This window comes from Nansenia antarctica (genome assembly GCF_963989245.1).
Source record: "Nansenia antarctica genome assembly, chromosome: 8".
NCBI lineage: Eukaryota > Metazoa > Chordata > Actinopteri > Argentiniformes > Microstomatidae > Nansenia > Nansenia antarctica.
The window spans coordinates 12,591,263-12,609,801 of record NC_137678.1 but is presented as its reverse complement, the minus strand read 5'-3'; the positions used below and the strand labels follow the sequence as shown (position 1 = coordinate 12,609,801).

The 18,539-nt window shown below is 43.5% G+C and overlaps 1 protein-coding gene and 1 pseudogene across 2 annotated transcripts in view; both read right to left on the bottom strand.

Moving 5' to 3' along the window:
• The window catches only part of LOC308163880 (protein regulator of cytokinesis 1-like), an 11,673-nt pseudogene extending 5,912 nt beyond the window's left edge, over positions 1–5,761 (bottom strand). The window contains exons 1-13 of the transcript in view: positions 5,751–5,761; positions 5,222–5,354; positions 4,997–5,119; positions 4,109–4,341; positions 3,290–3,460; positions 2,690–2,839; positions 2,262–2,409; positions 1,897–2,033; positions 1,681–1,776; positions 1,390–1,536; positions 1,077–1,187; positions 756–869; positions 423–578 (exon numbers count right to left, since the gene is read on the bottom strand). The product of the transcript in view is annotated as a protein regulator of cytokinesis 1-like (transcript). The remainder of the gene's footprint in view (positions 1–422; positions 579–755; positions 870–1,076; positions 1,188–1,389; positions 1,537–1,680; positions 1,777–1,896; positions 2,034–2,261; positions 2,410–2,689; positions 2,840–3,289; positions 3,461–4,108; positions 4,342–4,996; positions 5,120–5,221; positions 5,355–5,750) is intronic.
• Positions 5,762–6,226: 465 nt separating this feature from the next.
• Positions 6,227–14,316, bottom strand: LOC308163879 (vacuolar protein sorting-associated protein 33B-like; the record flags this gene model as incomplete). Its single annotated transcript, XM_080538059.1, has 8 exons — positions 6,227–6,497; positions 6,710–6,832; positions 7,305–7,380; positions 7,897–7,998; positions 8,444–8,517; positions 8,742–8,874; positions 11,312–11,319; positions 14,289–14,316. The coding sequence occupies 8 exons, from the start codon at positions 14,314–14,316 to the stop codon at positions 6,418–6,420; spliced, it is 624 nt and encodes a 207-aa protein (XP_080394185.1). The 3' UTR covers positions 6,227–6,417.
• Positions 14,317–18,539: the final 4,223 nt, after the last annotated feature.

Sequence of the window (18,539 nt, the reverse complement as noted above, 5' to 3'; positions counted from 1 at the left end):
AGAGTGGTTAATCGCAGCCAGCATCACACAGCCTAGTTTCATTCAGCTATTGGCTAACCCAGCCACTTGCACTATAAAACCAGGGATTGAAGCATTTTGTGATTTTTAATGCATAGAGGTTAATGACAACATGCATCTACAGAGCTGGATATAGAAAGCGTTGGTAAGTATATGACCTGGGTTTGGTTTTAGAAATCCATATATTCAAACAAACCTTGCTTGAACAGATTCACAGATGTTGATTAAGTCCTTCTAAAACAGAACCAATTTGATCATCAGTTACTGTATCATTCCTGATGTCCATATCATGAAGATATTCCTAATGTCCATATCATTGACTAGACTGTGTGGTGCTGCACAGAATGACAAAAATAATGTGTGTGGGGGGAGAGAAGCAACGACTAAATTAAAATGGAAATTACCGCAAACTCTGAATAAGTGCTGGCAACGGAGTTAATGCTGAAGTTAGGATGTGGACTTGCCGGGGTCTTCAACACGCCGGCGTTTTCCTTGTTGAGTCGCTCCTGTAGCCCTGAGTGGGGAGGTTTCCCTTGCCCTGGGGTTCGCACCGCCATAACCTGAATTAAAAAAACACACAAAAACACATGAATATGGATGAAATGTTCTAATGTGTTCATGTTATCAGAGGAGTTGCATGCAAATCAGGTTTTGGCGAAATTACACAACGATTAGTCTGTATTGATAGAATGCTTTCTAAAGAGCATTTCAAATCAAGAGTGTAAACACCAACCAACCTTGTTTGCAGACAGTGGGGGGCGGGACACAGGTGAATGGCAGATAGTTCCACCAAAAGCTGAGCGGACGGTGCTGTTAGAGTTGGCGCTAGAGATGCTGGAGGTGGCATTGAGCTGAGAGAAGAACGCACAGACAGGGGAAGGGAGAGAGAGTGGGTTAGTAATGCCATCGCCCGTACAGGTTAAAGGTTAAAACAAGGAGGAAAGGTTAAATGGAGGAGAAAGCCACTCAGTGGAAGTAACCTACCTGTTATATACTCATGAGATGTGCAATAGGTAGGAGCTTTAATCACAGAAATGCCAGAAGAGAACTGAATATACCTTTCGTGTTTTACTGGGGGTCACAGTGCCAAGGAACCTCCTTTTAGTTGGTGTTCTGACGGACGTTCCATAGAGCATATCCACTTCTGTCTGCTTGCTTTTCTTCAATTGCTGTAACATTGATTTAGATTAGATTAAGTGAAACTGTTCCAAGTCTAAGAGAGCTTGTATAGTTACTAGTTACATCAGGGGAGGCTGGGGTGGTTCGATACCATTCCTCATTCCGTTTCATGCATTTACAATGAGCCTGTCCTCAATACTTCTACCTCCAACCAGCCTCCACTGAGCTACATGATGAGAACTAGTTCCTCACTCTCTCCAGTTTCTCCTGCTCCTTCTCTACGCGGTGCGTCTCCCGCTGCTCCTCCAAAAACTGCAGGAACTGCTGTCCGTTGACCAGGAAGTCCCGCCCCTGCTCCTGCTCCCACACGTCTATCTGGGCTTTCAGCTTCTTCTCAAGCTGAAAAACAAATGCACAGTAAACAGTGAAATATAGCTTACAATGTGATTAGTATTCTAGCATGTAGTGTAGTAGGCAATGCCAATAGTACAGTAAAGTACAGCAGAAGCCAATCTAACAAGTAACATTCCTACGTCTTCTTACCTTGGGCAGGCTTTTGTGCAACTCTGACCTCTGTCTCTCCTCTTTGAGGAGGGCTCCTCCTCTGTTGGTGAACCTGGTGGGGTCTGTGGCTTTTCTCTGTCAGGGTGAAAGGTCAAGGGTCAGGGAGATGGTAGCTAAAAACTTACAACGAAGGAATTGGTAAACATCACCTTCTTAGAGGACTATTCTGTTGTGTGTGTTGATGCTGCTGCTCACCTCTAGATCCAGGAAGAGCCTCCAGCTGTCCTCCCAGTGGTGGACCCCCTCAAACAGCTCCTTGTGCTCTTCAAAGTGCTGCTTCAGCCTCAGGATCTCACCCTCGTGCAGACCCAGCAGCTCCTCAGTGTACTCCTCTGCAAGAATAAAAACACGTCCGCTTTAGAGCTCGAAGATTTCAACGCACAGGAGGCCCTCGATATGTTAGTGAAAGAATCAAACCACCACTTACAGGCATAAACTGTACAACAAACCAATTTTTGCGAAAAAAAAATAGGATTCTGCTGATGGATTAGTGCACCTAAACCTTTGTTCTAATCCAAACCACGACAACTAATCCGACCGATCTAAAAACGCTAACTCACCGCTAAAGTAGGGAGCGAAGGCCTGCCGCTGTTCAGTGCTGAGGAAGCACCTCTCCCATAACACAGCTACCTCTGACCGGATGGCCTCGGTGACGTGACGGATGTTCAGCAGTTTGAGCTCCTCCAGACGCCTGATCTCCTCTTGTAACTGATGTGGTGGGAAAAGAGAAGAAGAAGAAGACCAGAGTCAGACCATATCGAAACATAGAACACAGACTGTTGGAAGTAAATCTGACTAGGCCCCTAGGTCATCAAGTTAAGTTGTGACGTGGTGAAAATGAGTTACGGGAAAAGAGATGAAGAGTTTCTCCTGGTTTTACTAACCAGACCTTATCGAAAACATAGAACACAGACTGTTGGAAGTAGAGCTGACTAGGCCTAGGAGGTGATCAAGTGAGTCGTGACGTGGTGAATGTGAGCTGACTGACCGCCTCCAGGTTCTTCTTCTTGGACTGGACCATGTGATCAGAGAAGGCCCCTCTCTCCTCCTCCGGGACCTGCAGCCGGTCCCACAGCTTCTGGACCCTCTCACGGTGGGCCTCACACACAGCCTCGTTCTCCACCGTACGTTCCTCCAGCTGCACACAGACGACAACACAGCACAGAGGAGAGTTAGCACCTAGCCGGTAGGGCGGCTGTGGCTCAAGAGGTAGAGCCGGAGTCTACCGATCGCAAGGTCAGCGGTTCGGTCCCCGGCTGGCCACGTGTCGAGGTGTCCTCGGGCAAGAGACGCTGAACCCCAAATTGCGCCCAATGAGTGGGCCGGCGCCTTGCATGGTATCTTGCCGCCATTGGTGTGTGAATGTGTGTGTGAATAAGGCGCTGTATAAGTGCAGTCCATTTACCATTTACCTGAGCACTGGAGAATGGGTCTGACAGTAGAAGCGGAATGCACTTTTTTAAAATTATTATTACAGAATGTGTGTAGCTGTACTGTAGTGAATGGAGCAGCTTTGAGAAAGCTATTTTCTGGGCAAACAGAATCTCAGTATGATGTCATCAACAGATTCCTAATGGTGGTTTCTCACCTGGCAGAGGAGAACCTTCAGATTTACAATGTTCTCTCTGGACAGGCAGAAAGCCTCCTCCTCCTCACACACGAGGTCCTTCTCAAAGCTGCTCTCTGGAAGCTGCTCCAGCTCATCCATGCACAGGACCATCTTCCTCTTGAGGCCCACAAACTCAGCGTGCCTCTGGCTCTGAACTCAGGTAAAACAGCAATACTGTTAGGGTCACAACTGCTCAGATGTGCACATTTTATCTACATCAATCAATGAGAGTGCCATTTAAATGCACCCCAGCCACGGTCTGTTTGATCCCCTACCATCTAAGAGGTAAATCAGGAAGTAGAGAGACCCAGAACAGCTACTTTCACAGAGCTGTCACTCTGATAAACATCCCCCCCTCCTACACTGACTCTCTGTACATATGGGGTGGGGGGATACTATCAGTACCCCCGCACCCCCCCCCCCCCCCCCCCGGGGTACACTGACTCTCAGTATCCCCCCACCCCATATGTACAATCAGTATCCCCCCCCCCCCGGGGTACACTGACTCTCAGTATCCCCCCACCCCATATGTACAATCAGTATCCACCCCCCACCCCTCCCTGTTGTCTGGTACTTATACTCTGCAATGACAATAAAGTAGAATCTAATCTAAATTATTATGATGCTGATCTTTTCTGTAGCACACCCTTAAAAAATACATGTTTTTTTGTGCTGGCTCTGTTAAATAAATATTAATATTAAACATATGACTTGGTTTACTGCAGTCTGTAACAATGTTTACTGTAGTCTGAATAGCAATGAGCTTGTATAACATGACAAATGAACTGAATAAAACACCTTCACTGCGTTCTGGCTGGCGATGTGCTTGCGGAAGCTGTCCAGCTGCTCCACAGAGGGGACGTCCTTGGGGGCGATGGAGAAGGGCTGGGCGCAGAGGATGTCACACAGGTCCTGGTCCTGCTCGACCAGGGCTTTGAGCTGCTGCATCCTCTGGTCCTTCTCCTTCAACAGAACCTCCACCGAGTCCGGATGTCCTTCTCCTGCTGGAGCATGCTGTTCCCCCGCTCCTCCTGGTCAGTGGGGTGACCGCAACAACAACCAGTCAATATAGGATGAACACAATTATTATCAGGGTTCCCACACCTTTCAAGGACTTTCAAGACTCAATTCTGTCAAATTCAAGGACCCAACACGGCATAGTTTGAGACAGATCTAGATGAGAATTTATATAATAGGAACTATCCGCTCACAGACAACAATTAAAAAGAGAGGCTTGAATGTGTGAACACTAGATGGTCTCTTGCCTTCTCTACCACAGCACAGCAAAACAATATATTGTGAAATATGTGTAAAGTAAAGCAATACAGAGACTTATTTACTAGTTGATGAGCTAAGTAAACATTTTTTGAATTTATATATATTATTTTTTTTAGAGAGAGAGAGAGAGAGAGAGAGAGAGAGAGGGAATTCAAGCACTTTCAATGACCCATGTCTATTTTCAAAAACTTTTAAGACCTTGATTTTTTCCCCTCAAATTCACAAACTTTCAAGGACCTGTGGGAACCCCGATTATTGTTGTCAGAATGTTGGGGTCATCCATTGACCATGTTATTGAAATAAAAACGCACACCATAGTTGAGATGCAGGCTAGCGGGTGAAACTTAAAAGAAAGAAAGAGAGCTGCACACTATTCATATGATTTTGGAGGAGTCATCCACACTGTACCTCCACATGGGGTCTGTGCAGTTCCAGACACAGTGTGTCCAGATCTTTCCTGCATTTGTCCATGCTTATCAGGAGTCTCTTCCGTAGGGACTCCTCCTCAGCAATCATCATGTCCAGCAAACTCTGGGACAGAACATTGTGTTAGTTAGTCTATGCTGGGAGAGACAGTGTTTGTGAATGTAGACATGCGTGTTATGCATTTTGAGAATGTTGTCATTTGCTCACTTTTATATGGTTCTTGACCACATTGGTCCTCTCCAGCCTCTGGTCTTCTGGGATCCCGATCTCTTCCCAGATGTCCTTCAGGTGGCACAGAGCTTTATTCAAGCATGCCACAGACTCCGCAGCGAGCACCTCACTGGAATGGGAGACAGACCGCACAGGTTCAGATAGAAACCAGTTGGCTTTCATCATCATGGATCAACAACACAGACTAATGACACTAATGTCAGTGATCACACTTTTCACAGTTCTTCAGTTTCAGTTCTTCAGTTTTAGACACACCCAAACCGATTGATACTAACTCTCCCAACAGTCAAACCAAAAATCACCAAATGTCATCTAAACCAAGGGCATTAGCGAAAAAAATCGTTCTGTGTTCTGCCATTTTCAAAAGCCAGTTATTTAGTAACGTTAGTTATGGCTAGCTATGTCGCGTAGTTCATTGACATTGTACAGACAGACTTGCTAATTATTACGTAGTCATCTAACGGTGAAACATTTGGCAAATATAATTCCCGTAACCAGCAATTACCTCTTCCTCATCGTGAATTCCAATAATGTTATTTCCTTGTACAGTCGTGTTCGTGTCCCTGGTAAAAGCAGAGAAATGACTGAATCCACAATCCCACTCAGCTCTGATCGCGTCGTTCAAACCGAGATTCAAGATTCAAAATACGCATCAACTGTTAGTCTGGCCTCTGATTGGCTGAAAAGATTCGCCAAGACTATTTTCGTACCATTCGCGCATGCGCAAGGGCGTGTCAACTGTCAACAGTGGATGACATACTTAAGTGCGTCTTTTCATTTGAATGTTTATTTGTCCTGTTTATTTGTCCTGTGTGTAAGACAATCATAAAAGTTTATCATGACTGTAAATCACACATAATAAATAATTTTAAAATTACAATATTTATTTTGTACAAGTGAACAGAAAAACATTTTTTACAGACATTTTCAACATAAAAGAGAGTCCTTGTGCAGTATAACACAGTTGGTCAACGAGCATTTCAGTAAATGAATAAATATAACAAAAGATAATTAGTGTATCACATGATAGTGTTAGTGACTGAATTTGAATGTCTATCAGATGTTGAACAATGCTTTCAGGGAGTCTCGGTTTGCTTTTGTCTTCGTCCAAGTTGTATTCTCAGGCGTCTCCTGGTGTTTGTGCTCATTGGGATTGATGACAGAGAGATGACTCATGCATGGTTGTCAAACATAGCCTCCAGAAGTCTAGCACTGTTTGTAATGGCAGTGGTCACCACAATGAATTTAATACCTAAGAGAAACATAGATTATGTCACACTTTTGGCATAAATAAATAATGCAGTTAAAGCATGCAAACTGAGACACAGAGACAGACAGACACACACACACACAGTCACACACACAGACACACAGACACACACACACACACACACACACACACACACACACACACACTGTTGAATTAGTCTTGAACTATGCTGAAGAGTCCCTTATAACTGTTACCTTTTTCTCTGCCAAGGAACCGCAGTGCTGAGATCTCAGAGAAGGTGCAGCCGCCCAGGAACATGACCAGGACGATTCGCTGGGCATCTGTCTTCCCCTTCGCGTCTGCTCCATTGTTTCTCGCTGAGAGAGAGAGAGAGAGAGAGAGAGAGAGAGAGAAAGAAAGAAAGAAAGAGAGAGAGAGAGAGAGAGAGAGAGAGAGAGAGAGAGAGAGAGAGAGGAAAAAGAGAGAGAGAGAGAGAGAGAGAGAGAGAGAGAGAGAAAGAGAGAGAGAGGAGAAAGAGAGAGAGAGAGAGAGAGAGAGAGAGAGAGGAGAAAGAGAGAGAGAGGAGAAAGAGAGAGAGAGAGAGAGAGAGAGAGAGGAGAAAGAGAGAGAGAGAGAGAGAGGAGAAAGAGAGAGAGAGAGAGAGAGAGAGAGAGAGAGAGAGAGAGAGAGAGAGAGAGAGAGAGAGAGAGGAGAAAGGGGATAAAGGGGAGAATAAAGAGGGGGATTTGAATGTCCCCTGCTACTCTATGGGCTCATCATTGAAAGTGATTTTTAATTGGTTTAGGCTTAATCGGGATTGTATTTGTATATCATGCCAAACTGTCTCACCTTTGAGGGCAAACTCATTTCCATTGAGCATGCGGCTGACCTCCTCAAGCCCTGTCCATCCGTCACGCTCTAACACCTGCAGGTCAATCAGACAGAACACAAAGATCAAAGGCTTATCACGAGCACTGAGGATGACATTGGACATTCATCATTCTTCACGGTAGAGAGGAGGATCAGGGCTCCATGAGGTATGGATGCCGGGAGGGGAGGCTGGTGCAAGTCGTCTGTAATTCCAATCAAATCAAAACAAATCAAGTTTTATTTGTATAGCGCATTTCTCACAAGATGCGACTCAATGCGCTTGACATAACGACAGAGCAAAAGCAGGCAAAAGTTAAAAAAAACTGTACACTGTGTAGCCAGGAAAGTTCCCTTGCAGCCCTCTACTCCTAGGGTGACTACTACAGTTTGCCTACCAGCACACAGCGGCAGACCCCAAACACCCCCCCCCCCCCCCGCCCCACACACCCGACCCAGCCAAGCAAGCACAAATTGATCTCGTAATTGATCTCGGAAACACATAATCTAATCTGGCGAGAGTTTGACTCAGTGAGACTAGTCTGTAGCTTCCATCCATGACAGAATCACCTACCTGTTCGATGAGTTTGCAGGTCAGAGGGACGTAGGCCCCGCTGAAGATATAGGCCATGTCTCGGGGGACATGAAGGTCATACTCCTCGTCTGATTTGGGTACCTTCGCATGAAATGTTGAGTTTCATTACAATCAGTACTCAAGTTGTAAAAGAAAATCAGGGGGGATGGTGGATTTTATCATACAGTGATAATTTTAGCATCCTCACAGCGTCAGTGACTTCATTGTCAGTGACTTGGTAAAAATGTCACTGCATGTGTGCGTGCCCCCTCGCCCACAGTATTTTACTCAATATGCACAAAACTAAATGTTGAAATAGCAGTAATACCACGTTCATTGATAAAATGACATAAGGGATGGCAGTTTTAGAAGTGGGATGATTTTGACTGTTTTTATTTCTGGGGGGATACAGTTTAGTTATGATGTATTCATAATGTTTTGTTCAAAGGCTTTAAGTAGCTCAGTAGGTGCTATGAATTATTTTGACATTTGTACAAAATAATATAAAAATATAATAGTAGTTTATTAAAAACACTTGAGTACCTACCAGGTTCAACTTCCTACTCAAAGCTCGGAAATTGCTCTTCTTCGCCAGCGAGGAGAAGGCATCTGTCAGCTTCCCTAAAAAAACATTGTGAGGGTCAAATACGGATACCTAACAGAGCATCTTGCCCGTGTCAGCGTTCTACAGCGCACTAAGAATATCTATGATACACATATTGTGGATAAGCAAGCACACAAAGCAACGTCCATCGAGACAGTTCATCCAGCAGTGGTGTAGAGAGGAGACAAGGAAAGCTAGGAGGTTGGTATAACCATAATGGGATCCAGCCTGTCTCTCTCACCTGCAGTTTTGTCGTTGACCAGTTTGCCCACCCTGCTCTCCATGACGGTGAGGGTCTCTCCTGGGTGCTGCTCCACCAGGAGGCCCAGCTGCTTCAGGTTGGTGAAGGTGACCAGGTGCTCCACGCCGTAACTCTGACAAGGGTAAAGACAAGAGACAAGCCACAACAAAACATAAACATTTATGTTCCTTTCCTTAATAAAAATAAATAAATAAAATCATGCACACATCTGCACATCTCCCACACAATTATTTGTGCTGGTTTCCTGCCATTTTAAACCAGCACAAGAAATGAAAATAATTGGAACATTTGATAAAACAAGAGAAATTCAGATAATATATCTTAAGTCTTAATAAACAAATACAGTAGCCTACAGAGTCTAAAACAAAATTGGGCCTCATCAAGTGAACTCAACCCCTTGGTCAGCAGCAGAAAGACCCTTGGTCATCATCTTATATACAGTGCATTGCTCATAGATGGCTATCATGTTATACAGTACATACCAGGGTTTTTCCTGTGTCAGAATCAAGCCTTGGAGGTTGATGTTGTGCGCGCGCAGTGCGCCCACATTTTCTTTGAGGGACCCCCAATTGTTGTATTTGTATTGTAAATTGTAATTATTAATAATAATAATAATAATAATAATAATACGATGCGATTTGAAAGTACCAGTAGGCTACCAGATACGTATGCACATATTTTGCTACCAGGGTTGCCAGATGGAATTGACAATTTCCAGCCCAACCAGTCTAAAAGCTGCCGAATCCACCCGTCCAGTGTGACCAAAAGTAGCCCAATCTGGCAACACGGCTTGCTTATGGAAGCATATAGTGGACTAAATTCAAATGTTAATGCAATTTGAGATTGCATTTGCATGTTCCACTTTTGCATGCATTCTTTCAGACAATATTCAAATTCAAATGCAATTCTAATGAGCGGATGTGTTTCCTAGAACATGCAATTGCTAACATTTGAATAAAGTCCACTATATGCTTCCATAATTGCTACGTTACATGCAGCTCGCGTGAACACAGGTTCTTCCATTAGCGCTCGCCTCCCGCTTCGATTGCAGACTGAAGTTAACGAGCGTGCAGAAAGATGCCACGAAACTTTCTTTAAAGGAATTTCAAGTCCCGCAAAACGAGAACTGGTTGAAATGCGTGAGTCTCACGGCCACCTACTGTAAGGTGTGACTGTCCCCCCGCCCCCGGCGCGACTGTAATCCCGGTCGGACTGTCTCAGTGCCCAGTGCTGCCCACCCAACCGCGTCGCGTCGCGTCGGGTCTACTGTAAAGCGGGTTAACATGTCCTTTTCAATGGTATTAAAATAGACGCAAGGAAACATAACATCAGCCATGTGTTTCCTTGTTGGAAATGATGGATCGTGAATCGTGATTGCTTCTGCACTCTGCAGCAATCGGATTTTGATTGACAGGGAGCTGCATCTCGTCCCCCAACGGCACAGAAAGTCTTGCCCGAACGCAGCACCGGACCGTTCCGGCCCACTTTCACCTATGCTACTGGAACAGTCAAAACATAGGCTGACAGTGCCTCTTTGGTCTCTTCTATTGTGGCATCGATAAGTCTCTCTTGAACTCTGTGTTCAGTCATTGTATTCTACAGACCCCAGAGATGTTACTTCTGGCACTGCTCAGCCTATGGAAACACAACTTATTGCTCTCATATTGACTCTCAGTACCCCCCCCCCCCAACTGTGGTCAACCCAATTAAGCCTTTGCACTACTGCTTGGTTGCACACACCCCTGGTCACTGTACATAAACTACCTAGCCCATAATGGTATATACCTCTAAACTAAACTGATGTTTCCAGTACTTCCTCTGCCCATACTGTATATTGCATAGTTACCTATCACTACCATTCTTGTTCTATTTATATCATGCCCTTATATCACTATTTGCATTTCTGGTTAGATGCTAAACTGCATTTCGTTGTCTGGTACTTGTACTCTGCAATGACAATAATGTTGAATATAATCTAAATGTTTCTAATCCTGTATATGTTCCTATCCTTACAGGAGAGAGCCCCAACCCAGGCTCAGACAGTGAGCCCAGCTCCACCGCATCTGGAAACCATAAACAACTCAGACGCTCAAGACGGAAGAGTCACCACAGTGAGAGTTTAATTTGTCCATCTCTCCTTGAATCACACCCACAGACTCACACAGGAGAGAAGACTTGCCCTTGCCTTCAATGTGGGAAGGTTTTTCTTAAGACGAGACAACTGAAGAGACATCAAAGAGTACACACAGGAGAGAGGCCACACCACTGCTCCCAGTGTGAGAAGAGCTTCAGTCTACTAGAAAGCCTTAAGTCACATCAGAGAATACACACAGGAGAGAGGCCACACCACTGCTTCCAGTGTGGGAAGAGTTTCAGTCAACTAGGAACCCTAAAGAGACATCAGATAATACACACAGGAGAGAGGCCACACCACTGCTCCCAGTGTGAGAAGAGTTTTAATGAACCAGGAAACTTAACGAGACATCAGATAATACACACAGGAGAGAGGCCGTACCACTGCTCCCAGTGTGAGAAGAGTTTCAGTCTACTAGGAAGCCTAAAGAGACATCAGAGAATACACACAGGAGAGAGGCCACACCACTGCTCCCAGTGTGAGAAGAGTTTCAGTCGACTAGGAACCCTAAAGCAACATCAGAGAATACACACAGGAGAGAGGCCGTACCACTGCTCCCAGTGTGAGAAGAGCTTCAGTCAACCTGGAACCCTAAAGCAACATCAGAGAATACACACAGGAGAGAGGCCACACCACTGCTCTCAGTGTGAGAAGAGTTTCATTAAATCCAGCAACCTGTTAAAACACAAGAGAAAGCATCATGGTCCAGACATAGACAGTTCCATTGCCATTTCTTTAGGCAGTGTTAGGCGTTAAGTTTTAGAGTAGGGGTGGAGTATCACACTGTTTAGTTATTAGTAATACAAATAATAACTCCCTGAATTTAGTTGTTGTGAGGTCTTTTTGCCTAAAATCTGTTTATCTTTTCCCTAGTTGCCATGGCAGTATGTTTTTTGTATTGAAGGTAAGATGTTTCTGTACACTTCAGAATACATTCTGTTGCTGCCGTCGGCAGTTAAATCCTCAACTAAGACGAGTTAGCCAGTTCTAGTGTCAGCTATACACGGCCTAACGTCCACGTCCATTGCATTGCAATGTTTTGGCTTGACTAGCGAGTGTCATTGACTTAACAATGATGACATCTATTTAAAATGTTCTGAATAAAAGTTAAAAAAAAAAATCGTAGCCGACTTGTTCCTGCTTTCACCAGCTGCTGTCACATATTGATAAGTGCCGGCAAGCCGTCAGAACCTGTCAGTGGAATCTCCCACAAAGGAAACGATTCCTTAGTTGATTGAGGTAATAGTGACCGTGCATTACAGGAATTGTATCGTACCCTTGATACATCAAGTGCTAAATCAATTTTAACAGTAAAGCAATAGAGGAGCACCTTTAGCCTACATGACTAATTTCCAGCTGTAGTCCCCGACAAGTTGTTAATGTAAAGAGTAAGTAGCCTTGAGAACCGATGGTTTTCTAGCCTAATGGCCCATAAGTTGCTAATATGCACCCTAAAATACATTAGTTAGAAGAAAAAATGATTACAATATATTTATAATTAGAGCAAGCATAAGCAAAATGAAGAAAGAGAAAACAAACATATCGCACACAATTGGAGCAAGCATTTTACGCTAGACAGAAGGGTCGTAGCAGGTCCATTTGGTATACCTCATAACCTTTCTTGCATTTCTGGTGTTTGTGGGCTACGGCATTTTTTGGTCATTCACTTTAGAGCACACATTTTACATATCGTAAATATATGTGTGGTGGCCTGGGAAAACCCGTCGGATGTCGCTGGCGTTCGTTTGTGGCAAAGAGCAAAAATAGATGGAAATCGCGATTTTTGCGATTTTGATATTATGTGGTATTCTAGTACTTTGAACTCCATACTACATTATGGTGAATAAACATTTTAAGAAAACAAAAGAGAAAGTACTTATTTTTTGGTGGGTAGTTTCATTCTCAGTATTCTCAGAGTCTCATGCTCATTCTCAGTTAAGCAACGCACGCACACATGAGCGAAAGGAGAGACGATACTTCCACCTGTGTTATTGCCAGTTTACTGATGCTCACAATAAGCATAAAGTAATAACATCTTAACTAGAAGACACACAAATGGATCTGTCCCTCGCATACCGACGAGGCGAGCAGACTGACACCGCATCACAAGCAGTCAAACTAACCATAGGATAATTACGGCTGAACACCCGTGCTGCATAAAGACTGTAGGAAATCGTCACTTACTATGACTGAAGTTAGTTAACGTTACACATAGCTGTCGATCTGGTCAGCTATCCATCCACAACACAAATCCATTCTCACATGTTACTAAAACATTTCCTGTTTACTTTTCACCTATCCAATGGAGTAAGACAAGAGACAAGAGAAAATGGGCTGTGACGTGTATTGTTGCTGGGGGTGGTCAACCCCTGCGAACATTTTGCAGTCAGCTTCTTGACCTGTCAAAGTAGCCTAGATTAGAGAGAGAGAGAGATGGCAGCCTCACAAGATTACATTTCACGTTGTATCAATGAATTAGCTCAGATGAACATGAGCAATATAGCTCAGGCAGACGAGTTGAGAGAAGTAATTGATAATTATTTTACCACTACTACTCCTCAATCTGAGGGGGATGACACTAGTGGTAGTGAGTCAAGTGAGAGTGATGGTGAAAGGGTCCTCCTAAGAGACCACACCTTGATGTGCCTCCTGAAGAGGATGAAGATGAAGAGCAAGGTAAGACAGTTTTAAGTTTTAAACAATAATAATAGCAATAATAATAATAATGATAATGATAATACAATTATGTTCAATACCTATGTAGCCTACTCTTGATAAGAAACTTAGCTACTACATAGCTAATTCATAGTCTGAGTCAAGATGCTTAGCAGTGGTGTAGTCTACGTGATACGCAGGACTACGCCGTAAACCCACTAGGAAAGGCCAAGGATTTCCGTACACCCACTTTCACACTTTCATTCATAAAATTCACCCCGTCTGTGTTACGAAGCACTTGACTTTTGGCTATAGTGTCATGTACCATCAAATGTACCATGAAATATGTCAAAATGCAGCACTATCATGCACAGATCAGCCTTATAACATGTAATGTTAGATATAACGTTAGACAGGGAGCACAGACTTATTTTTATGGCGTTCCAAAATGAAAGATATGAGGCTGGGAGGGGAAAATCACAGTATACCCACTAGAAAACACTAGACTACACCACTGATGCTTAGGAAGCAAACCTCCTGGTGGCATAATATGAGTAATATGAGTAATATAAAAACGTTATATTACATTATTTTTATTTTCACAGAGTCACATCCTACCATTGAGAACCTGGCTGATCAGATTTCCCTGTTGATCCTGGAGATGTGGGCAATGCTGACTACTCTGATGCTGACTGCGTATGCCATTGTAAATTGAATGAGGGTCAACCCTGTCACACCAGATTTCTTCAAGAAGAGCTCCTTCATGTCCGCCTCCAACATATAAGTCTGTCCCACGAAGAGCTTGACATTGTGATCCTGTCTAAACTTTCTTGCGGAATGCATTTATCAAATCACACCATTCGATCTAAGAAGAAGGACCAAACAGAGCGCAAGGCTCAACACACAGACTATTATTATCATGGCTACAGGATCTGCAGAGATGTATTTAAATTCCTTCACTGCATTGGGCAGGACAAACTCAATGCATTAATAAAACATTACAAGGCAGCTGGAGTAGAAGCACGGGTCCACAAATCTAAGAAAAGGCTCCCTGCCAATGCCTTAAAGTTTGAGGATACGAGAGCTGTTGTGGACTTCGTACTAAACTATGCAGAGGCCAATGCTATAGTCCTTCCGGGGCGCACACCGAGGCACTGGAAATCAGATTTGAAACTCCTGCCGACCAACTGCAGCAAGAAGACAGTATACAACCACTACTGCTTAGCAGCTGAGGGTGCTGGTAGACGAGTGGTTTCCTACAGAACCTTTAGGAAGCTATGGCAGCAGTTAGTGCCATTTGTCACCACCATGCGTCCGGCCACTGATCTCTGCTGGTACTGTCAGTCAGGAGTGGCAAAACTGGCCCGTGCAGCAAATCTTCCTGACAGTGAGAAGAGTGAGGCTGTGCATGAGATGGAGGAGCACTTGCGGAGGGCTACCATGGAGAGATCCCTCTACCAGAAATTGTGTAAGGAAGTCAAGCAAGAGGTGCCTCCTGGTGCCGATATTGGGCCCCATCCACCCTTCAGCTTCTCTGGCAAAATGCACTACAGTTTTGATTTTGCACAGCAAGTTCATTTCCCCTCCAATCCTTTGCAGCCCGGCCCTGTGTATTTCAAATGTCCCCGTAAGTGTGGCCTTTTTGGGGTTGCTTGTGAGGCGTTCCCCAAGCAGGTGAACTTTCTCCTTGATGAGAGCTGCCAGACAAGCAAGGGTGCCAACTGTGTGGTATCCATGCTGCACTACTTTTTTGAAAACTATGGGCTAGGAGAAACCCATGTGCATCTCCATGCAGACAACTGCGCTGGACAAAACAAAAACTCCTGCATGATGTGGTACCTGATGTGGCGGGTTCTGACTGGACGGCACAAACAAATCACACTGTCTTTCCTGCTCACTGGACACACCAAGTTCAGTTGCGACTGGTGCTTCGGCTTGGTGAAGCGCCTCTTCAAAAAAACAAAGGTGGACTGCATCAGCGACATTGTCCATGTGGTTGAGCAGTCCTCATATGTCAATGTTGCACAGATCTGTGGCACTGAAAGTGGGGAGGTCATCGTACCAACCTACGACTGGATGAGCTTCCTCAGCCCTCACCTCAGAAAGGTGGTGGGGATCAAGAGGAAACACCATTTCCACTTCACTGAAGGATCAGGCACGGTGAAGATCCAAGACTTCAGTGACAGTGAAATTACAGAGCAGAATCTGCTCAGAGATGGAGTACCCCTTTCCTCTGAAATGCCTTCCATCATCGTTCCCAACGGGCTGGATGCCAGGCGGCAGTGGTACCTTTACAAGGAAATCCGGCCATTCACTGCTGAGGAATTCCAAGACATCACCTGCCCTTGTCCAACTATACCAAAACCTCCCAGAGCTTCACGACAATCCGAAGAGTAGATGAGTAGATTAAGTGCTTTAATGTTAATGAATTGAGATTCTGAGATGTTGTGATATTGACACATGTAGAATAGGTGTGTGGAGTAAATTAAACATGAATTGGCCTCTATATGAGAAGAAATTGATAAATGAAAAAAGGTCATGTCACTTGAGCACATTGTTTCTCTGTATGCATGTTTAATTCCTTATTGATTAATTAATTAATTCCTTAATTCCTAATTCCCTGTGTTGTGCTATAAGGTTAGGGGGGGGTAACCAGAGAAGGAGGTGGAAAGAGATAGAGATAATTGATTAAGCGGAGACAATTGAGTAAGTGGGGCGCCAGTTTTAAATAAAACATTTTCAGTTATTGTTGCTTATGCAAATGTACATGATTATAACCACGTTCAAGCTCAAACGTGTATTCACCTGTTTGAATGTTATAATGTGAATTCAATGAGTTATCAATTTATTAAAATATTTCATTGATGATATTTACGTCTATTTTAATATATTTTGGTATTTTCACAGCGCGCGCACGCACGCACGCACGCACACACACACACACACACACACACACACACACACACACACACACAGATGCATGCACACACACACACACACACACACACACACACACACACACACACACACATTAATATGTACTTTCATGTACCTACTTCTGCAAATCTTCTAATAAAGTTTTCAATCAATCAATCAAAGTGCTGAAGCTGAATGATTGTAGAATGTTGCAGAATGGTACTGGAGCAAATGTTGGAATCTGTTGGAAAGTTTGAAGCCATTTTTCTCAACTTTCACTTTTTTTGACATGATACATTAAAATGCTCATAACTTTTAAAAAAAAGTAAAGGGCTATAAAGGGCTATCTCAGTCATTCAACCAGTTATGAATAGCTGAGAACTTCTAATTTATGGAAATGTAAAAAAATGAAAATGTCAAAATGCCACCAATGTGAAGGGTTTTCCCAGGCCGCCACACATATGCCATCTACATGCCTCACTGGATGGGGTTAGTGGTGTTGACTCATCAGAAAAGTAAAGACTAATTCACAGAGTGCATGAAGATTCCAGTAAGGGTTTTGTGATGGAGCCCTAGTGCTGTTGACTCATCAGAAATATAATGTTTTATTTAGGTCATTAGTGGGCCCCTTTAACATCCAGTCCAGCATCTTGGACACTTCCAGCCCAGCACCTTGGACACTTCCAGCCCAGCACCATGGATTACAACGCCGATACCTGATCCTTGCTTGACTCGACCATGTCCTTTGCCTGACCCCTCAAACCTGTTTGCACTAATTAAGGCCCGCACCTGGAGGGGTATTCCACGTACGTCAATTAGTATATTTGCAATTAAAAGGAAAGCCTCGTTCAGGCAACTCTCGATTGGGATTCAAGCCTCAAGTGATTCCTCGAATGAGAATCAGGCTTGTGTCATCAATGCTGACCCCCCACATACACACGCATACACACACACACACACACACACACACACACACACACACACACACACACACCCCGCTCTATTCCACACATAGGTTTATTAAGCATACTAGTGTAGCCTACTATGTGCCTTGTGTCATTCTGTTTATCTGCAGACTAAGCAGCCATTTGGCACTAGTTTCTGTAAAAGTTCTATAAAACTTTTGGTTCTTTAAAAGTCTTTATTTTTGTATTGACTGATGCACTTTATTTATTTATTTTTTTGATATTTTATATATGCATTTTCAATTTACAGGGATAGACAAGATGCACTTTATTTTTGACACTTTTTTGATCTAATTACTCTTAGGTGAGCCTTTTTTGTTTTCATAAAAGGAGGCCAGATCTTGGCTAAAAAAAGCATTGTGCACTGTCTATAACAGATTCTGTTTGTTAGAGGAAATAATAAATGAACATTTGAAGAGTCAGAAGTGTTCTCTTTGTTGTGTTAACAATAGTGATGTAAGTTAGATTTGGTGAGATCACTATGGAATATTAAATCATCAATCTTTGCTCACTACATAGCCTTTCTTACCTTCAGGTGTGCATGAACTACAGGTTATCAACTGTGAAATTATATCTGTTCTCATATCGGTTATCGGCCACGAGAAGCGGGTAAACATCGGTATCGGTATCGGTTGGGAAAAAATGCATATCGTGCATCCCTAATGCTGATATCCACTATCCTCTTTATTAATTTTCACCATAGTAGTTGTACCCCTATCCAATCCCTTCAGATCTATGCAAGTGCTTGAATTTAGGGCCAATATGGAATTAGGCTTGTAAAAAAAGGGCAAGTACGGTATTCCATATATCTAATGATTTAATAAAACCATCACCGAATAATTCAACACATATCTAAAATGCGTGTAACACCACCACTGAATTGTAATACAAATAATGACAGTAGATGTAATAAACAGATTCAGGATGACCCTTTTATTGTGGGCCATTGAAATACATGGGTGTAAATATTAACATAGGAAGTTCATGGTTGACGCCTGTACAATACATTCTAACAAAGAAACTGATGGTCAGTCGATTTCACGTGTGTCGAGTACTCCAACAGACAGGCTCAAAGTGAGTCAACGTTTCACGTTTCTCCGTTCATAG